Source organism: Scophthalmus maximus, chromosome 1, assembly GCF_022379125.1.
Source record: "Scophthalmus maximus strain ysfricsl-2021 chromosome 1, ASM2237912v1, whole genome shotgun sequence".
In the NCBI taxonomy this organism is placed as follows: Eukaryota; Metazoa; Chordata; class Actinopteri; order Pleuronectiformes; family Scophthalmidae; genus Scophthalmus; species Scophthalmus maximus.
In genome coordinates, this window is record NC_061515.1 from 30720001 (window position 1) to 30742500 (window position 22500).

The 22500-nt window shown below is 48.1% G+C and overlaps 2 protein-coding genes across 9 annotated transcripts in view; both read left to right on the forward strand.

Moving 5' to 3' along the window:
• Positions 1 to 3812, forward strand: part of LOC118301127 (transmembrane protein 47-like) — a 16263-nt gene extending 12451 nt beyond the window's left edge. The window contains exons 5-6 of the mRNA XM_035626316.2: positions 339 to 544; positions 3548 to 3812. Coding sequence (XP_035482209.2) covers positions 339 to 517 — 179 coding nt within the window. The 3' untranslated portion in view covers positions 518 to 544; positions 3548 to 3812. The remainder of the gene's footprint in view (positions 1 to 338; positions 545 to 3547) is intronic.
• A 1580-nt stretch (positions 3813 to 5392) lies between these two features.
• Positions 5393 to 22500, forward strand: part of dmd (dystrophin) — a 154378-nt gene continuing 137270 nt past the window's right edge. For 4 of the 8 annotated variants that reach the window (XM_035626047.2, XM_035626075.2, XM_035626055.2 and 1 more), the window contains exon 1: positions 5393 to 6458. In XM_035626047.2, coding sequence (XP_035481940.2) covers positions 6377 to 6458 — 82 coding nt within the window. In that variant the 5' untranslated portion in view covers positions 5393 to 6376. The remainder of the gene's footprint in view (positions 6459 to 22500) is intronic. The other 4 variants (XM_035626084.2, XM_035626065.2, XM_035626090.2 and 1 more) reach the window with 1 other exon arrangement.

Here is a 22500-nt window from a genome sequence, read left to right on the forward strand (position 1 = left end):
TTCAATAATTAATCATAAATATAAAATATTGATACCCCACTGTAAAATACATCATGTTGAAGCTTGGGGAGTGATTTTTTTTTTTAAATTTCCATTTAAAAACATCAACCTGTCAACCATTATCAGCCGTCGCCTCCTGAATCTCTGAACAGGTCAAACTGATCAGCAAAGCAATGAACACTGATAAACATTTGATCAATAATGAATCGTTAAACTGCAGTTACAGTTTGAGTCGTTTTACCTGAACACCGTATCACATCTTCCTCTTCTGTGCAAATATAATTTGTCTGTAGAACTGCTTCTTTGCCTCGTAGTGACCGTCTGTGCGTCTCTTCCAGTCGTCCTGCAGGCCTGCAGCTTGGTCCTCTACCCCATCAAGTTCATCGAGAGCATCAACCTGAGGATCTACCACGAGTTCAACTGGGGCTACGGCCTGGCCTGGGGCGGGACCATCTTCTCCTTCGGCGGCGGGATCCTGTACTGCCTCAATCCCAAGAACTACGAGGAGTACTATTAGGTCACGTTCAGGCTGGAGGCTCTGCAGGTTACGGGCGGGGAGAGGTGTTGAGGGGGTGGGCTGTGGGGCTGGGGTGTGTGTGTGTACAGTATGTGTGTGTGGCAGGGGAGGTTCCTTTGAAAAGCTCAGTTCCCAGGAACTGTAAGGAATACTGCGCTCTGGATGGGAGGACGCTGGAGCAATCAGGAGATTCTTTGGACGGAAGAGTGAGAGCTGAGACTGATGGCTATCTGAACTGGCAGCCCCCCTTCAGCAGGCCCGTCCAGGGCAGGGGCTGGGGAAGGGGTTCTGGTTTGGGTCTCGCTGGTTCACTCCCAGGACTTGTGACGCGCCTGGGACACGCTGGCAACCATCGTCCTCGTGAGCAAGAACGACAAGAACTGCTGGTACCCGACCCATCGACTCGGTTACTTAGGAAACACGATGTCAGACCGAGAGGCGTTCACCGCACGTCTACACGCATGCACCTGTAAACATCACATCCTTCTCTGCATCATCATCATCATCAGTAGCACTTAAGCATTGTGGCATTTAGTTTTTCCCAAACTTTCACAAGGACGTGGAAGAGGATCAGTCGCCACAGTTTGCCCTTCGTGAGACGGATAGATTTCTCTTGTGGGGAGGAGGTGAGACGGGGGAATAAAATGAAGACGCACGATCGATATTCCTGTTCTCGAGCCACTTGTCTGTTACCGTGGCAACACGCGGGGGTGCGCTCACGCGCGGTCATGATGGATAGGCCGCGGTTCGGAGGGGTGAGACGGGGCTGGACTCCGAGGGTTGGCAGATTCCCAGTTCCCTGTCGTAGGCACCGTGACGTCCGGAGCAGCCGTCCTCCTCTTGGTTCCTGCGGGATGGGAATGTCCGCCGTGCTGCGGTACAGCCACAGGAAGACAGAGGAAGGATTTGTGACTACTCTATTTGTCCCATTCCATGAACTTCCACAAGTGGAGGCGGAGAGGAAGTGTGGGTCCTAAACCAACCGTACTCCAGAGCGTCGCAGTGGATTCAGAAGATTAGTTTTTGGTGAAGCTTCTTAATTGAATTTAAACCGTGTTTAAACTCAATTCCACTGGGTTCGGCTCTAATCAGCTGAACCCAGTCGGTCGCCATGGAGCCAGTGTAATTCCTGGATGTGGAAACAGCAAATATTATAACGTCTGTGCTGATTTTAGAATTTTGCGATCTAGGTGATAGAGCAGAGGAAACGTCATTGTGTCTCAGCCGTGAGCTGAATTACTTTCCTCGCCCCTCTGACCTCCAGCCTCCATTCATGTCACAGGGAGTCCAAATGTAAAATAAGAAATGGAAACACTTTGTCTCGTTCTCCCCACTGTCACATATTTACTGTGGCGCTGACAAGCAGCCGTCACCCAAAAATAGGATCTAGGCCTCGTCCCTCGCCGCCGAAACAAACGCAGAGCCGAGCAGCGACCACGCGACTCGCAGCTGCCAGATCCTTTTATTTTATATGAGCCGACACCACGGCGCGTACCGCAGACAAATCATTCCCTCTGTCGCTGATGAGGAAAAGTTGTGTTTGTCTTTGGCAACTACTGCTCCTCCTGAGATTACAGCCTCAGATTACAGTCTGATTCATTATAAACAGGGTGTCAATAGAATATACGGGATACACTGGATACCTCAGTGTCCGGACTCGACTGGAGGGATGGAACCTCCGAGAGATACTCCCCTCATTTGAGATCAGTCCCATCAGGAGGGAAATGTTTCATCATAGCGTAGAGGTGATCACCCTGCAGTGACTCTTCCCTCTCGGGGGTCAAGTGGCCCCCGAGTTCTTCCTCTTTGACAAGTGTTCGAATGTTCTGTCGTCTTGATGTTTCCGGCCTTGCGAAGCCTTTTCCTTCCTCCAGTGTCGTCTCCCGTTCCATAAATCCAGCGACTGAAGACTTGACGCCATGAATAAACGGGCGAGACGGAGGGTAAAGGATAAACACTTCACAAACCTCATGATGTAAATTCACAGTCTGTATTCTACGAACCGATGGATGTCATGCGAACACAGGCCACAGGGGGCAGCAGAATCATCCACTGTCTTTGTGTGGATTTTTTTAGTTTTAGTTTTTCTGTTAACCCTCCTCTTTTATTCATCACTAGGTCAAAAAAAACATGGTTCCATTATTCATACCAGCTACTGTATGTGGGTCAGCGAAGCACCTGAGACGATGGAGACACCACCACCCCCAGTGTGATGTCTGACACGCTGGCGGCTGTATTTAAAACTCTATGATCACAATGTGTTTGTTTCCTAGAAACGTCTCTGTGCTTAGATGGTGTAGACGAGCCTTAGGCAGCAACACTGTCACAGACCTGGGATGAAATATACAGACGTCCTCACACACTGAGGACTCAAAGACTTTAATGCTTAAAATTAAAAAGACATGACGTGAGAATATTTGCAGGACAGAAAACAAACGTGGAGGCGGTTGCAGTCGCTGCATGTTCTGATTTTTGATTGAAGATCAGCGTCACATCAGTTGTAATGATGAGCGTCTGATTCTACACGACAACGCAAATGTGCACCAGTTTCCCAAAAAATGACCTACATGCTTTGATTTTTAATAAGGAAGAATTGTGTTGGGGCGATGTACCAGTTTGACGATGTGCTGCAGAAACACCGCGGTACGTTATTCCTGGTGGTTCTTTGTCTGTTTGATCCCAGGTCTGACTCCTAGTTATTAGCATTTGTTTGGTTAATTCACCGATGAAAAGTCGACCGCTCTCATCATCGTGTCCCAGCAGACCGGAGAGCAACACTGTCTAATGATGAGCGTAGGGGTTTACTGTGTTTGTGTGAATGACAGTGGAAGACTGTAATTGTGTTAGATAGAAAGAGAAAGAGTGTGTGTGGGCATGTTTTAGATGCCGTGGTAGAGATGTCAATAATCAGCATTTATCTCTTTGTACGTTGGAACATTAAAGCACTGAACAGAAGATCTCGACTCCTGATCACATTCTGTTGTTGGTTTCCGCACCTCTGAATATTTCCTGTCCCTTGTTGTCTTATAGAACCAGAGAGGCCACCAGCTGGTGTCCTGAGCCACGACCCGATGAGAGATTCTTTTTTCTTCCCCTAGACATAAAAAAGCACCAGACAGGAAACACAGGAAACATCCAAATCTCTGCAGGAGAGAAGATCTCATCAAGATACTTTAACACTTTGTGTTCCTGTGGCTGAAGCAGAAGACTTTTTATTTCTCCTCTTTGTTTCTGTAATATCATATCTGGACAAAGTGCTTTGCTCCTGTCACATTAAAAGTGAATTTACTGTTTACATTTAGAATCGAATGTACATTTTGACTCCTGAATTAAATTGCTTTCCTTCGCGCAGACATTGCTGATTCGTGAGAAGAAGAAGAAAAGAGCTTATGCAGCAAAATCATCAGCAGAGTAAGTGGTAATTTTGCAGCACAGCTGATGCTGTAAACGAGAAACTCACCGCTGCCAAAAAGGAAACAACTCAGACTGTCGACCTGGATCACAGCTCATCACACACACACTCACACACACACACACTCACACACACACACACACACACACACACACACACACACACACACACACACACACACACACACACACACACAATCAGCCTGGATGATCTGACAACATCATATCAATATGACACTGAGTCATTTCCAAGCCTCATTTGTTTTTAATTCAGCTTCTTGTTGTTTACTCGGCCCCGGAGGAGAAGATTTCAGAAACAAACATCTTTCCAAGCTTCACTGGTCTAGTTACAGTAGAGACTGGTACTGTACCACCTCACCCGGGACCACACTGCCCCCTGCTGGTCACACGGCGCCACGACGACTCAACTGATTCTCTGCAGGTTTTTTAGCGTTTAATCTAAAAAATAACATTTAAGTTCACTTCCACTTTTTTGTGTCTCTCTTCAAATAATAAAAAAAAACGTATCTGGCAAAGAAACAACCCGTCAGTCAAGACGTTGTATAGTATATGGAGGCATATTAATGCGTCTGATTTCAAGTGGAAGTCTGTGATGTCACCATGTGACTCGACCAGCGGACTAGGTCACGTGTTCACATCCACAGACGTTGACTCCAGGCTATTTGTTCTCTTTAGGATTTCTTACTGGTTTCTTGCGTTGGGCAGAAGCCAGGCTGCTGACGCTCAGTTAGCCGTGATGCTAACGCTGCTGCTAGTTGACGCTAGGAGCCAGAAAACACAGTAGGTGAACAAACACACTTTACTGTAGTGTACAGTAGTCTGATTTGTACTTCCCTATTGGACCTCGTCATGAAGTAGAGATCAGATAAAACAATGCTCTTTGTATCTGATGGATATTTAATGAGCGGCACTGAAAGGCCACTTTGGCACTTTTCCATCTTGTGGTTTTAATGAGGTCAGAAGGATTAAGGAAAGAGAGAGAGGATGTATGAAGATAAACGCCCCTGAGCTCCACTGCTTTCATCGCCCACCATGGCTGCGGTGATGATGTCACTGTTGTCCGTGGTTACAGGTGATGCCAAGTTGGCGGGGTCAGAGGTGAAACGGGGCCTGAAACTCTGGAACCTTTGAGCCTGGTGTTACATCTCTCCATGATAGGTCATCGGAACAACAAGGAAGTTTACATCATCACCATCATCTCAACTTTACAGAGCGGAGCGACATACAGTAAGCGCATGTGACCTCCACACACACACACACACTCTCAGCAGGACCTGGTCTGCCCAGGAATGCCGGTCTGTTTTTGGCCTCTCAGGATTCGGGAATGGGGGGGCAGACTGAGACCAGAGCAGGGTCCATCGTATCATCACATCTAATGTTAGCAACTGTCTCATGAATGCGTGGAGCGTAATGGAGCCATCAGAGTAAAGTGCTTTCTGTAGTGGGAACATCACTTCATCAACAGATGTGATATTAATAGATCACATCTTCACAACTCACTACAGTAAGGAAGCAGTTTCCATTCTCTTTTCTTTTCTTTTTTGTAAATAGTGACCTGGAAGCAACTCTCAGGTGTACACCTGGAGGTTGTGGGACAAATCTGGACTTTGACCCACCACAGGGGCGGGGCCAGATGGGTTTTGGGACCGTAACTGAAATTCGTGAATTCTATTAAGGTCGTTGTTGTATTATAGTCAGTAGAGTCATTGAGGAATCCCAGACTGACGCACTTGGGTTTCCTGATGCCAGTGAACGTCACTCGTCATGTCTCCCTGATTGACTGCACCTGAGCTTCCCTGGGCTCTGATTGGTTCAGCTCAGCACTGTGTCCATGGCCCCACTGTGTCCATGACTTGTGGAAAGTTGGACTTTGTTGTTTTCTCATCTAAATACTGTAAGTCTGTTTGTGTTACCTCAGATATTAAAAACTCATTTCCCCCTCTCCCTGCGTTGCGTCCTGCTCCCACCAACCCGTGCCAACTCTTTATCTCCGGCCGGAGGAGGTCGAGGCTGGATGCTCTGCCGCCACATCATCCTCATCATTCGACCGGCGCGTCCGCGCGGTGTCGGGTTTTACGCATGGCGTCCGACAAACGCAATGTGAGCCGGGCGCGCAGCCAGCTCCGGGCGCGCTGCTATTTCGAGGTGGGAATGCTCCCGACCCCCAGCCCCCTCCGCACACCTGCTCCGCTCCGTCCCCCCGAGCGACAGCCCGGCCCCGGCCCCGGTCCTGCGCTCACTCCTGCGCGCGACCCCGTCGGCACCGACCGGAGCTCGCGTCCTGCGTCCTGCTTCTTCTGGATCTGGTCTCCTGCTCTGCCCCTGGTGGATGTAACCTGGTTGTTGTGTCACATCTCCCCATCATTCACTTTTTTATTATTTCTTTAATTTTTCATAATTCCCATCACACCCGGTGCGCTGTTATCGATGGCGGAGGGTGTGCGTCCCGAGGATTACTGCGACGAGCCGGTGGACGACGAGTTTGGAGAGATCATCAAGTGTCGATCTGGTAGGAGATCAAAGCTCCCTCCAGTGTGTGTGTGTGTGTGTGTGTGTGGGGCACAGCCCATATGCTTGTGTATGTAATATTAAAGAGCCTCTGGCCACTCATCTAAAAATACCCTGGAGGAGATTCTCAGTTCCACTGTCAACACCTCAGACATGATCTCCAACTTCCTCATTGATTTATTGATTGATTGATTGATTTCCATAAAGTAAATCAGAGTCCGCTCCTCGTCCTGGTGACTGTCGGTTGGTTGGTGAGAGTTGTTCACTCTCCCGGATGTGGCAGATGTGATTATGATGAAGTGTGACTGAGGGGAGGCGACTCTGTCACCACATGGATCCGTTGTCACTCGATATGATGAAGTGTGTGTGTGTGTGTTTTGAGAATTGTTAAGGTCAAGTGTCATTGTCCGATGACTTGTGATCACTCTGGATCAAACGTGTGTGCTGAGACACTTTGCTTCTTCTACTTCCTGGTTCTGTCTGTCCTCATGTGCAGCAAAGACAATATTCTGGTTCTTTGTTGCAGAAGCTTGTTGTGACCTTGTTCGGAAGTTGTTACTAACATTTGACATGTAGTAACAATGTCAAATGTTACTACATATAGAGAATACAAAGAACCAACGTTATAGTTTAATGTAAAATATGTAAAACTGATGCAGAGCAGTGGTGCCCAATCCAGGGGTCAGGGGTCAGGGGCCCGTCCAAGGGGACAGAATTTTAACCATGTGACAATGTCTGAAATTTCAAATACACGAGTCTTTATATATATTTCCCTCTGGAATCTAGTGGCACATCTCTGTCATGAAGTAGCACGGGATAGAAACATTGACAGTGAAAGTAGTGAAGTACAGTACTGGAGGTGTGTGAGCCACGAGGCAGGACATGGAGGCGTCAGGGTGAAACATGGAGGGAACGCTCCCACTGATGTGATGAGGATATTTATATCCACATGGAGCATGTTGACCTGCTGGTCCCAGAACTGTTTAGTTTTCGTCTTCTCTCCGCACCACAATCGTCTGGAGAACTGAATCAGGACTCTAAATAGTTTCCGGGCGATCTTGCGTCCCATGAGGCTCCGCCCTCCCTCCCTCCCTCCCTGAGCCAGGGTTAAATATGTCCTGGGTGAAAGTGTTTGTTTGTGTGATGGAGTCGGGATGAGTCGGAGCCCGGGATGTTTTACAGTTCGTCCTGTTATAGCTCCTGTAAAATACTGACTGACCTATAACTGAGTCAGCAGATGGACACGAGGGAGGACTTTCCTCTCCTCCCCTCTCTGTGTAAATAACTATTTTCCTTGAGTGACCTGTCTGCTTAAATAGAGCTTCAATGAATAAATAATCTCTCTCACACACACACACACACACTCCCTCTCTCATCAGTGTGTGTGTGTGTGTCCCGTGGGACTGTACAGCTGGTGGGTCATCTCATGCTGGAAATAGCGGTCAGCTGGCCTGTTGGTCGGCTGCTGCTCGGTGTCAGGTAGCCTGGATGGGAACGCTGCCCCGCCTCCCACCTTCTCTCTTCCATTGCTTCCAGATTTTCCACACCCTCTCTCTCTCTCTCTCTCTCGTCATATTTGACCACCCAAGTGGCTGAACTGTGTGACAGGAATCTAAATCCAGCCGTGTGTCTCTGTGCTGTCGACCCCGCTGCAGATAGTCAACATGCCTTTACACCGTGTGAGGTGATGCCATGTTTCTGTGTATCCAGACGTCCACATTTAAACCACGTCAATGAAAACCTGGGAGCTTTTGTTGTGTCGATGAACTCCTAATAATTTCCTTGGTAGTTTTCTGGAAACCCCTATGAAATTTGGAGTGTTCAGGCATCTACGTGTGTGTGTGTGTGTGTGTGTGTGTGTGTGTGTGTGTGTGTGTGTGTGTGTGTGTGTGTGTGTGTGTGTGTGTGTGTGTGTGTGTGTGTGTGTGTGTGTGTGTGTGTTTACGCCGTGTCGTCACACCCCGCCGGTCCATAACCACCTCGCCATTACCCATCAGCCCCTGCCTGCCTCTGGATGCTGCTCCTGATTGGAGCAGACAGGCAGGAAGATTCAGGCGTCGCTGTGGACGGCCGCACCCCGAGGACCCGTCTGCGTGATGCAAATCTGAGTCTACGTCCAGAGGGTTTTCTCTGGTGAAGCTTATTAGATAGGAAGCGTGAATTGAAAAAGATTTTTCTCCCCTTTTTTTCTCTTCACTTCTTTACATCAATTCATTCATTTATTCCTTTCACCTCTTCTCTCTTCCTCCTCGGATACATTCTGATACACGCGACCTCTACCCCGACAGAACGACGCGTTGTGTTGCAGCTCGGAGAATTGATGAAACTGAAACAATGCGATGACTAAGTTGTCAAGCCCGACTGGGTAGGAGGCTCCGTGAGATATGAACGTGTCTTACAGGGGTTGTGACAGAGCACAATCTCACGCGGATGAGTCAGTTACGGCTCAGATGTTTTACACAGACTGAATATTGAATTCGTAAATGATTATATTCAGTGAGGATAATAACATGTTACGCCAAAGGTCACTGGGGGAAAAGGGAAGCAATGTGAAACTGGTTTGAAGTGGCATAAAGTTATTTATTGTAGGGGAAGATTGTGAGACTCCTAACTGGATGTAATGTCTTAAAATCCTTTTCATCCGCATCCCCTGGAACATTTAGTGGTTCCACCCAAAGGTTCTTAATCCTGCTAACTAACAAACGCAGATGAAAACAACCTACTTGGTGTTGGAATATTTAAGTCCGACATTTAAGTCTCAACGTGTCTCAAGATCCTTCCTTCCCTGAAAGACGAATGTTCTTGGGGTTTATTCATATTCCAGGGTTGGAGAGACGGTTTCCGGGTGTTGGGTACTTTTCCAATCAGCTCTTTTTTTTCCCTTCAGTAATCCAGCACCTAGAAAAGTCACAATTAACTCCGGGCTCTGAAAACTACAAGTTTAAAACTTTAAAAAAATATATGAAAGAGTAATGACACTGATGGACAGAAGATGGCAGCAGAGGCAACCGCTGGCACGGTAACTGTTGTCAGAGAGACGGGGCGAGATGCTGCCAGTGAAGATGAATGTGTGGGAACCAGAGAGAGGCAGGTTGGGTCGGGACAACGGGGGAAAAGAGGGATGGTGAAGAAGAAGAATTATAACTGTCGTATTCTGGGTGGTGAAAAAAAAGAAAAAGAAGACTGAGAAGTGATGGATTTGACCCACATGGAGTTTCTGGGTCGCTCCAGACCCGAGGAGGAGGAGATGTTGTAATGAGACCGATCCCAGAGGAAGCTTCTCCCTGTTTGGGTCAGATTAGGTTTCTGTGCCACATTCTCCCTGACGACCGATCACCGATCAATCAGGTCGCTGGGGCGGGACATGTGGACGCAAAAACCAAAGAAATCAAACCTGCTCGTCTCCCTGTCAGGAAGTCGCGAGTTGTCGTCCATTGTGACACGAAATGAAACAATCAATTGTGGCTGCATCTGCCCGAACACCGATTCTGGACTTCTGGTCATTTGATAGTAGGGCTGGGCGATAAAATGATAACGATATGTATCGCGATAGACACGCAATCAATATCAATAGAAAATGTGTTCGATAGAACGTTCCGATAACTAGTTTTTCCTCTTTGGAAGAAACCGGAGCAAAGAGTCTCGCTACGCCGCCACTCGTCCTCTGCTACCTAGCAACGTGTGGAGTGACACGCCTGATAGCCAATCATGTAACAGTATCACGTTTGGTTGCGCCATCTCGTTGGCTCGTGTTTGTGTTTCTTAGGTCATAAAAATGATCAATAATTATCGATATCGGTCGATGTGAAACACTTCTATCGTGATACAGTTTTCAGCCATGTCGCCCGGCCCTACTTGATAGGTAGACATGAGTGTGCTGATGCCGCATGCGTGAGAGTCATTTCACACGTTAGTTTATTCCCGACACAAAGTCTTTGCAGGGTTTTTTGCAGAAGGGCATATATCCTCGTTTCTCAGAGCGGTCCCTTCAGACGCCTCCTGGAAATAACACGTTATATAAATGATATGAAGTGGAAGGAGATGGGAAAGATGCAGAAAAGAGGGAGGTTTAATCTAAATGACTGATACCACCTCCTATCTGCTTTCTCCGTTTCCATACTTCAACCGGCAGCAAATCTCTTTCCCAGAATCTAAAATGCCTCGCGGCGTCTCTCAGAATATCTTAGGCTGGCGAGCGGCCTCGTGCATGAGACAAGGATGGAGGCGCTCCTCCTCCGACCGGACACACCCGTGGCCTGGTCAAGACGAGTCACGTACAGATGGTCTGTGTTTCCTCACTGGCCTTGATCTGAATGAATGTGGTTGTTACCCGCGTCCTGCAGACGTCCTCCGCCCAGGGAAGAAAAGTTTTCTGGCCATAAACTTAAGATATGAGAAAAGATGAAAGGCGTCTGGTCCTGGCACCTCTGGCCTCCTTCCCTCCTCCTCACTCCCTCCTTGTCAACACATTCTCATCTCTTCCTCCACCAGTTCTCACATCTCATTTCAGAGTCTCTCCTTCATCTCCTTTGCCTCGTTTTCTCCTCGCCGCCTCCCTCTCTGTTCTTTCTCCCCTCACCAGGTCTCCACTCCTCTCCTCCTTCTTCTTCCTCTTCTCCTCATCCTCTCACTCATTTTCACTCCTGGCTCAGTGTTGGCACCTTGTCTCCTCTTCAGCTATACGCCCTCCTTCATCGTCTTCTGTCATTCCTTCCTTCTGCATCTTCCTTCCATCACTTTCCCCAAATCAATTTCTCCTTTTCTTTCCCACACTTCCCTGCCCTTTGTTCCCTCTGTCTTCCCTCTCTTCATCTACAGTCCTTCCCAACTGTTGTCTCTCCATTCCATATTCCATATTCCATATTCCACACTGGGAAGACAGCCATCAGGATGGGAAATATATATTGACGTTGTATACTTTGTATTCGAGCATGATTATTGAATGTAAAGGTGAAGACTACTACAACGACCTGTGTGTGTGTGTGTGTGTGTGTGTGTGTGTGTGTGTGTGTGTGTGTGTGTGTGTGTGTGTGTGTGTGTGTGTGTGTGTGTGTGTGTGTGTCTGTGTGTGTGTGTGTGTGTGTGTGTGTGTGTGTACAGTCTCGCGTCTCAGCAGGTTATTAATCTACAGCTGCTCTGATTCACTTTCAGCTCAGCACTTTTAAAATGTGCCCTTTGTTCTCTCTCTCTCTCTCTCTCTCTCTCTCTCTCTCCTGCTCCATCTCCCTTTCCTTTCATTGCGCCGTCTGTCTCGCCATTGTTTTGTGATTTTCATTTTTGTCACTTCATTCTCCCTTATTTACTCACACTGTCGTCAAGTCTCTGACAAGGGCACACACGCACACGCACACACACACACACACACACACACACACACACACACACACACACACATTCCCCGCCTGCTTACAGAAATGTTTCTTTTCATTTTCAACGCCTCGGCACCAGTGACAGTCATAGCTGGAGGTTTTGTGTTTTTCCGTCTCATTCTTGTGAAGGTGAAATCTCTGCAGCGCCTCAGATGTCAACAACGTTTAGTTGGACTAAGTACACTTGAAACTTTTCATTAAAAGAATTCATAGTCTGGTGTACATGTGTGTCAGTGCAGACATGGATGTAAACTGCAGCTCGATGTGTTGGTGGAGACGTGACGGCAGATTGAGTGAGAATACATGGAGTTTACATGGAGACAGATGGCGAGAGGCCAGATGGGACCGGCTCGGGTTGAAAGATTGAACGGATGATGGGTAGAAAAAAAGCCCTCAGAGGTCAGAGGTCAGAGAGAGTGAGACGCAGGAGGATTTCAGATGAAAGACCGGAGCAGGTTGAGAGAGCAGAAAGGCAGAGGGGGCCGGTTTCTACCAAAGCTTCTTTTGGACGGAGGGACGATGGGGAGGTTCAGAGGAGTTTGAGAGGCCGGAGGCCTCGAGGAATCTGGACTCAGACGGAGGAGGAGGGTGAGAGAGGGATGGGGGAATGGAGGTTGGAAGGTCCGTCTTGAAAGGACATTGAAGCTCGTGCAGTAAAACGCTAGACAGAAAAAATCGGAAGACAAGAGAGGACATTGAATAAGGAGATTTTTATGAATAACAAAGAGATGTTCTTTAGTTTGATGAGATGTGATTGTGTGACATCCTGTGCAGAGGACGCCAATGACACAGTAGCTTAGATGTGAATATTTCTAGTATTTAGAACAAGATGGACACCAGCCAGCTGATACATTTTTGCATTTCCAATCACGTATTCCGCTGAGAAACACAGATATGGTGACGTCAGCGGAAGTATCGTCTGGACTTCTGACGAGGCGTCTTTCGTTTGCAAGACGTAGACTTCCACTTTACAATCTGAAATCTAACCTTTAAAACCACAGTTAGGAAATAATAAAAAACGTGTTGCACATGAAGCCCGTTGTCATTCAGGGACTTTGATCTCTTTCTGACATAAGTGTGAACGTCAGGATCTTTTCACATTCCTCTCCTCTTGACTGAGTTGACGTCTTAGTTAATCCGTTCGTTCATGCTTCTGCACTCGGGAACGTGCGACGCTCCCCCCGAGCCTGCCGGCTCTTCGTGTTGCCTCCTCTTCAGTTGGAGGCTGCAGGGCGTCTTGGTGGATCAGTGCTGCAACTGCGCCTCCAATTTCAACACCCACCCGCCGACCGAGGGCCCCGGCCCTCGTATCTTCTCCCTAATTTCTATTTACAGTCTCTGCATTTTCGCTGACGCAACCAGCGACTGCCCGAACGTTAGAGCAGATTAGGCGTCGGTTCCCATCATCAGCATTTCACGCTTCCCGTGCGAGGAGTCCGAGGAGCGGCGCCTCGACAACTCCCCTGTGGCCATGAGAAACGCTTGTAGAGAAGACGGAGAAACTTTCTCTCTCCGAATTACAGGCCGTGTTGTAGTCGTCCAGCCTGCAGGCGTCTTCACACCAGCATCACAAATGCGGGGATTTCAATTCGTGTTACGGTGAATATTTACACCCATCACGCAGATATTGTGTTGATCTCTGAATCCAGAAGTAGCAGGAAGTGAGGCCTGACCGAGAGCTCGTCCACTGCACGTCCACCTACAATTGCACCTATCGGACGGTACTAGCTGTCAATCACGCCTCGTCCACGCCCCAATGCACAACATGCTTTCACGTCCGAGCTGGAACTAGAGATTGAACCATAAACCCCTCAGGAAAAATGTTAACTGACGTCATATATCAGGTGAGAAGTCGAGCTCTGTAGAAACAACCAGTGGAGTCGCCCTCTGCTGGTCAGTACAGAGAATACAGGCTTCAGTGCTTTACATGGGAAACTGTAAAGCACTGAAATACCTCGAAACCTGGTGTGTGTAGTGAGGTAAAAAACATCCTGGCCCTTTTGTGTTCTCAAGAAAACAAAGTGAAATCCTCACAAAAAAAGCACAAAGCAAGGGATGATGCCCTTTAAGAATAATGAAGATGGGAACGAGTGAAGAGGCCCGACACGCAGATGAAGAGAGCGAGGGATGAGAGACACGGGGAGAGAAGGTGGGAGGTGCCGCGAGGACGGGGACAGGGCTGTGATTGCACTTAATTGCTGTTCACATCCAGGACGGGTCTAATCACTCGGAGACACTGTGTGTGTGTGTGTGTGTGTGTGTGTGTGTGTTAATGTCTCCCCAGCCTCTGGGTATCGCCCTGAGCTCGGTGAGGCAGCGTCGTGCTCGCGCTTCAGCCTCGGTTTATAATTAGCAAATAGATTATATTGTAGAACCTCCGTCCACGTCCCCCGTCTCAGACAGGGACCCTGTTTTCAACTAACATAAGACGGAGGCGGGAGATGGGGAGAGGAAATAGTTTGAATACAGGCTTTTTTATCCATAAAGCGGTGGTCAGGCTTCAACAACAGGTGACGACACTTTCTTTTACCTCTTGCAAACGTTACAGCGGCTTTTTTAATGGACCTGGAAACCACCTGTGGACACAGACTATAAACCCCGCCAAAGAAAAACCCCGGAGGGAAGAGATTCACCGTGGCACTTTATCGCCAGGGAGTCGTGGCGGCGGCTGCTTCCGGCGAGACTCGTTTTCCAGAAGCAACCCGAGCCCCCCCGGTCTCCTCCGGATCCTGACGCACAGTTCAGGGGAACGCAGGCGGAGGGCGGCGGATCCTAAAGGCTCAGCGAAGACACATTCACCATCTGCTGGATTCTGTCTCTCCATTCAAACGAGGTTTATGAGCTGGACGACAGTGAGACGGGGCCGCGGACACGGAGCTGAAAGGCAGTCGGCCTTTTCTAATGAGGCGACACTCGACCTCAATCGCCATTTCAAGCCGAATCGTCAGATTCAGTAAATGCAACAATTTGGTGGCAAATGTTTTTTTCTTCCCTCTCATTGATCATTTGCACTTCTCAGCGGAGGAGACACGTCCTGCTGAAGAGTGGTGGTTGCTGCACTTGCTTCCTCAGCAGCTGTTGCTGTCAGTTGTGTTTTTGGAGCAACATTTTCTACAGCAACGATGGAAAACCAGGTGTTTTGATGTAGACTTTAATGGAAGCTGTTGCCTTCAGCGGCGAGCAGCGAGCAGCCGACAGACGCCGCGTCAGCCCCCAACTCGGGGATTAATTTCAGGGATCAAGTCGGGATCAGTGTTGCTCGATTTGCTCGAAGCACAGAAAAATTGGTCTCAGCGCAGCCCAACCTGAGCCAACACGAAAGAGAGAACATGCAGCGGAGGACGAAACTATTTAACGCTCTTGGGAAACGGAGGCAGTTAGCTTTAGCTTAGCACGAAGACTGGAGGCAGCTGGGTGGCTGTTTGTGACCTGTACTGCAGCCAGCCACCGGGGGGCGATCAAGACGTTTTGGCCTCACCTCCGAGGAGCCGTCGTGTCGTCCGTCTTTACGTCCAGTCACTGATCACGACACTGGAGTCCTTCTCCATGACACTTAGTCACCGGACCTGTTGACAGTTCAAGAATATTGTTTTCCTAAAGCGGACCCGTCACTATAACTTCCCTGTCAGCTTTCTTATGTTTACATGTTTTCCAGCGGTGATAGATGTCGTGTCGCCGGCGCGTCCCTGATTAAAAAGCAGCTCTAAATCCCCCGGCCTAATCAGCCCGGGTGGCAGCCACATTTCAGATGATGAAGTATTTCCTAATATGAGACGGGCTGAACAATTTAATTAGCCCTCGGCTGTTTGAATCCATCGCGCTTGCCTTTGTGGAATTATTCTAAAAAGACTTTTTGGGGTGTTTTGTCGCTGATTAGCATAAAAAAAAGCGGAAAGAATTACAGGCTCCTCTTCTAAGATTTGTCTTTGTGAGAAAGTGTGAAAAGAGGTTTGTCTATTTGACAAAAGACACTGTTCACTGTTAGGGAATGATTAGGAACATTAGGAACACAAAACTGAACCCGCTGTGGGCCTGCGCTGTAATTGATTTGGTTAGGAAACTCTTCACTAGGGCTTTTATGCTTTGATAGAAGACTTGTTTAAACTAACAGTTTCACACAAGCTGACATGAGCAGAAACAGCTGAAACCCTCTGAGGACCAGAACTACAAGACCCTGTCATGTCCATAATCCGTGGAACAACAACGGCGTCATTATATTGGCGACTCTGGGCCAAATACAGTGTAAACACACATATTGTATCATGGAGACGATCATATCAGACCTCTTGAGACTTCTTCAGTAAATCTCGTCCTTGTCGTCAGAGCCCTTCTTCTTCTTCTTTCTTTTTTTGGGACTTTTTGACGGCACCATATATAACGTTAAAGTTTTACACTCAGAATCCAGACACCGCTATAAAATGGCAGACAGTGAATAAAGTTCACGACGTTGAAACGAATGGCGGCGGATTTTTGGACACTTCCACTGAATGTGCTCGTTATTGTGTCGACGGCAGGCGGGAAGACGTGCGTCCCTGAAGACCTCGCCGGCGAGGCAGCGTCCACGGTACCAGGACACGCGGTCATTCTAAACCTTTTTGTTGAGTTCTTTTTTGCTCGGTCCAGTTTCAAATCCGCCGTCTCGCTGAAACTAAAGATGAGGCTGGATTTCAACAATATTCATAAGCAAAACCTCAGGCAAAGAAAATTCTTAATTACCCAGGTAGTGTACATGTGAATCACACCAAGTGAATCACAAAGGAGGATTACTGGTGGACTGTTTCATCTAATAATATCAATAATAATAAATCTTCCAAGGAGAGAGTGGATATTCTCTGACGGATCCCTCAGACGTATGATACTGTGGTTGTCTTGACTCCAGGCCGCCTCATGAATCTCCGACAGGTTAATTACTCGCTCACGTGGGAGAATCTGGGGGGGGGGGCTTTAGGTAGACAAAATAAATCCACAATTGAATTACCCGTAGGATTATTTGACTTGGTGCAGGGTTTTATGAAAGTCTGAAACAAGTAAACAAAGGGATGGACGGGATCCGCCCCCAGGTTGAGTCGGCGTGTGGACGGACTCAGGCTGATCAAAGTGGGAACAATCGGAGGATGAGAGGGATCTGAGCCCCCGGCGCTTGTTAGTGTAATGAAACATCAGCTGAGTAGATTATTGAAGCCTTACACTTGCGTCGACAGTAATCTCTCCCTTTATTTCCTCACACACACACACACACACACACACGCATGAACTTACACACAATAAGACAAAAAACTGTTTATCATGCTGCCAGGATTAAAGAGGCGGTAATTACAAGTGCGGGGGCTGTCTGACAATTCCTGAATGTGTGTCCTTCTGTGTGCTCGTCAAGCTGATGACTCCGCCCCGCGGGGTCGCTCTCCGCGGGAAACATGCGTACAGTGCAACAAAGCAGACGCCATAGCAACTGTAGCCGGGACACAGTACAGTACAGTGGGCGAGGAGGTCCTTGGCAACCTGGGCGCTTCCTGTGTGTGTGTGTGTGTGTGTGTGTGTGTGTGTGTGTGTGTACGGACCCCGTTGACGGCGTCCATGATTGAAATTGCAGCTGAACGTTTTGCCCGCGGCGTCTTTTTGTTTCGCTGCAGCCTCCGTTGATCCAGTTCAGAGGATTTAAGTCTGAGACGGGAAAAGGCGCTCACGATAGTGGAAAAGATTTATGCCGACGAAAAGTGAACAGTCAAAATGTTTCAGAGAAGAAAAGACGGGAGGGAAGGATGATTATGATGACTGATGATGATGATGATGACTGATGATGATGATGATGATGATGATGTCCTTAGACGCCGGTGGAAACGCGGGTGACATGTTTGAAACGCATGATTGTTGTCTAATTATCGTCGGAGGGTTCATGGTGACTCCAGAGGTTCCATCCACTGGACATGAGTCTGATCCCCTTGTTGTTTTTACAGGCCTTGTACTTCCCCACAACTCATATCCTACATAAGAACCTTTCAGACACGCACAGGAGTCTGACACCTTCCTGATCTTTCCAGACGGGCTCTATAAGAGAACGTGAATGTTTGCAAATGTTGCTCCGGACATGCTGTCCCCTAGTAAAATAATATCCGAGTGATCCCATGTGAGACTGCAGCAGGGAACATCTCAGAAAGATCCACGGTGAGGGAGTCATTATAAGCTTTTGTTAGAATAATGATTTGTTTTATTCTCCATGGTCGTGGGCGACAGGGTTCAGGCACCTCCTGATGTGGAGCTTGAATATTTTCTAAAATCAATTTCCTCACAGTGTGGTTTAATCAAGAAAGCTAGTAATTAAGAGTACACACACACACACACATTCCTATACATACAGAGAGAGAGAGGGAGCTGTCTCCTTAATGGCCCTGCTCTCAAGTCCCCGACTGCGATAAGTGAATTTTAATTAAGAGAATATTGAGAATTGTAATAAATTATTTTAATGGCCTGCAAATGGCCGTGCCTCTCCGTGCAGAGAGGAGAAGAGAGGACACACTCCGCTGGTTTCTCGGGCCGGACGGCGGCGGTGTGTGTGTGTGTGTGTGTGTGTGTGTGTGTGTGTGTGTGTGTGTGTGTGTGTGTGTGTGTGTGTGTGTGTGTGTGTGTGTGTGTGTGTGTGTGTGTGTGTGTGTGTGTGTGTGTGTGCCGCTTCTGTCGGGGCCAAATTCACTTGTCCTGGTTCTCTCCAGTTCCTGACGTCATATTCTGTATGTTATATGTATCTGTTTATGGTCCATCCACCACACTTTGAAGCGGAGACTTTACATCGTGGTGTTAAAATTGAACTTGAGTTTGTTTGTTTTCAGAAAGTGACACAACCAGCTACTTATTGATTCTACCAGAATTTTTAACTCCAGGTTATTTGTTCAAATTAGGGTCTTTACGGTTGTTTTCTAGTGTAGTTGTGATGCTAACGTGCCAGAAAACGAAGTAGGAGCGTCAGTGAACAAACTTCTTTCTTCTCCTCCGTTCTCTCCAAAGTGATGTTGACAACAAGCTCCGAGGAAAAGTGCCTGCGTCCTCACCGGCGTCTTCACGACCGTGACCAAACAGCAGTACCACCTGGAACCACCAGGGGGCACCAACGTTGTCTGTTGCCTCCGTAAATATTAGGAATTCATCTTTAGTCTTTATTTCTGGTGACATATTTTGGTGTGGCAAATATAGTTTTCCTTCTATTTGCCATTTTTGTATTGTTTCAATCACTTAATGGGCCTCTTTACATATAATGTGCTGCAAACAATTTAATGTACTTGTCTATTTAGCTAGTGTGTGTTTCTGTGTGCGAGCGTGTGTGTGTGTGTGTGTGTGTGTGTGTGTGTGTGTGTGTGTGTGTGTGTGTGTGTGTGTACTTGTGTAAGCTAGGCAGCAGATTGCAGTGATTTTCTGCCAGCTGGTCCGGCTGTGTTCTTGTCCCTGCCCCTGCCAAAACACACACACACACACACACACACACACACACACTCACGGGGGTCATAGCCAACCCAATCAAAGCCCCTTAACGAGGTCCCTCAGCCAATGAGCAGCCGGGATCCCTGCCATTTCCTGTGCTGGCTGACTAATGGCCGCGCTTAATGACGCTGGTGATGGCTGTAAATAAAGGCATATGTTTGTCGGCTGAGGACGAGCCAGTTCCAGGGTCGTGTTGTCATGTAGGCAGACTGGGAGCGATGCTGTGTGTTGCAGGAATTCACTCTACTCCGACAGGTTCTGGCAGGCACGAAGTTGGCAAAAGCAAAGCGACAGAATTGTGATATTCCCAAAATCAGAAAACAGAGTCGAGGAAAAAACACTTTAGACCAGACGCAACAGTCCTGCGGGAGGCAGGACGAGGCTGGACTTCACACTGACACACATTCACCAGCATGTGTTACTGTGAAGTGTCCAGCCAGGCCACACATGAACACGCCCACGGGCCCGGACACAAGGATCCCATCAGAGGGAGCGCCTCGAGTCCGTCCCCCTCCGGTTAGTGGTGATCGTCCCCACTTCTGGAGGATGTCGTCACTAAACTCGTCCCATGGCTTCCCATCACGCAGCCAGCGGCCTCCCTGTGCAGCCGCAGGACACTGACAATATGAATAAAGACTGACATGATCTGTACATGGGAGGAATGTGGTGCGTCTCGATAGCATCTGAACAACAATATTAAATCTGAGAGCAGAGAATGTTTCATTATGAGCGTTCCTCTCGTCAGTTCCAGAGGTCGGGGAGCGACTGGATTCACTGCTGCAGCGCAGGAACAGAATATTCGATGGATAGTAGCTGCACACTCACACACAGGTGGTCTGGTAGATTTGCCTTCATGGTTGATGTAGTGAGGGAGGAGACGGAGTATAGTCTCCCATGCTGTTGTCACTGTCTCTTGTTTTGTTTGCTGTGTCTCGGTCCATGACGCTTCCTGGGAACACAGAATTGGCACCTTGTCGGCGCCGGCGGATCGATGCCGCCTCTCCCTTCTTTTTCCTTTAAAGTTTAGCTCCGGATCGTTTCAGATATTAAGCGACACCTTTTCCGAGAAACACTGGTGATTTACGATGTCGTAGATATGACTTAAAGCTCTCGAGCTCAAATCTCCAGGTTTCTTTGTCCTAATCAAAAGGGGGAGGTGAGATTAGATTCATCACACAGGGAATATGGCTGTGGACACTTTCTGCTTTAATAATATAAAGCTTCAACCTTCATGATCACAGTAGGAATGTAAAAGGATGTTTCTTAACACACAAAGACGGTTCAGTTTATAATCTCTATGAAGAATCTGCAGAAGATTGATGAACTCAGTGTCCAAACATGATATATATATATATATATATGTATATGTACAGAACGCACTTCCCCATGAACCTGCCCCTGCAGTAGTTCCTGGTGTGTAATAATAGCCACTCTGTGGAGCTGTCAGTCCTTTTTAATTTGCTAATCAGGCGCTGAAATTCTTACTTCAGTTCTTCATAACGAATTCCATCAGTTTGTAACAAGCGTGTCCCTGTGGGGATTCTGAAAGTTCAGCCTCCGTCTCCGTCTCTTCCTGCTTCATCACGCGATGGTTTGACGTGTTTCTGTTGACGGCAGATCCAGCAGAGCCTCACTTGTTACTGTAAATCTGACGAAGTGGCAGGCGAAAGATCAACCTGTTTGAAGTGAAGGAGGTCAGTGCTCGTGTTGTCGGGGAAAGTGGAGATATTAGGTGGAAGTTGGCGTCGAGCTGCTTTCAGACGTGAACTGAGATCTGGACTTTTTCCTCAAAATTTCTGGAGGAACTGTAATGTTCTGGAAACGTTCCTGTTGGTGTGACCGCGTCGGACCTGGACAATCTCCTGCTGCGTCGGCCATTGGCTCGGGACAATCTGCCCTATTTCCCGGCATGTGAGAGCCCAAATATCCGAAACGTTGCCCCAGACATTTTCAAGAACATTTCTGCCCGTTGGGAAAATTCCTGGAAAATGTCCGAGTGAGCCCTCGTGAGAACACGGCAAGAAAATATCCGGAAGCATCATGTTCTGCCTCCTGCAGGATCTACAGACACCCAAAGAGTGCTCCCGTTGGCGTGAACGTGTCCGACTTCCTGTCGCTCTACGTTGGACCGGACATTTTCCGGAGGGAGTTCACGTCTGAAAACAGCTTCGTTGTAAAGTCTAGTTGTGAGCTGGAGGTGGAAACATCTGGATGGTAACAGTGAAGGAGACGGGCACCTTGACCACAGCAGCTCAACCCCAGCCGGCCCAGCGGCCGCTGTGTGTGTGTGTGTGTGTGTGTGAACGTGTGTGTGTGTGTGTGTGTGTGTGTGAACGTGTGTGAACGCGCATGTGTGTGTGTGTGTGTGTGTGAACGTGTGTGTGTGTGTGTGTGTGTGTGAACGTGTGTGAACGCGCATGTGTGTGTGTGTGTGTGTGTGTGTGAACGTGTGTGTGTGTTTGTGAACGTGTGTGTGTTAGTGTGTGTGAACGTGTGTGTGTGTGTGTGAACGTGTGTGTGTGAGCGTGTGTGAACGTGTGTGTGTGTGTGTGTGTGTGAACGTGTGTGTGTGTGTGTGTGTGTGTGTGTGTGTGTGTGTGTGTGTGTGAACGTGTGTGTGTGTGTGTGTGAACGTGTGTGTGTGTGTGTGTGTGTGTGTGTGTGTGAACGTGTGTGTGAACGTGTGTGTGTGAACGTGTGTGTGTGTGTGTGTGTGTGTGTGTGTGTGTGTGAACGTGTGTTTGTGAACGTGTGTGTGTGTGTATGTGTGTGTTTGTGAACGTGTGTGTGTGTGTGTGTGTGTGTGAACGTGTGTGTGTGTGTGTGTGTGTGTGTGTGTGAACGTGTGTGTGAACGTGTGTGTGTGAATGTGTGTGTGTGTGTGTGAATGTGTGTGTGTGTGTGTGAACGTGTGTGTGTGTGTGTGTGTGAACGTGTGTGTGTGTGTGTGAATGTGTGTGTGTGTGTGTGAACGTGTGTGTGTGTGTGTGTGTGAACGTGTGACTTGACTTCTTCTGGTAAACAACAACAGTCCTTCTTACTTCAGCTCCAGTTGTTCCTGACGACGTGTGACTCAGAAGTCTTCCTGTCATCCTGTCGGTGGACGTTAACGTTGAGCAGATAAAGGCTGCGCTTGACAGAAGTAGTTTTACGTGACGGATCGCTCGGTTCCCGCGCAGACAAACGGACTCGGCCTCCTGGACT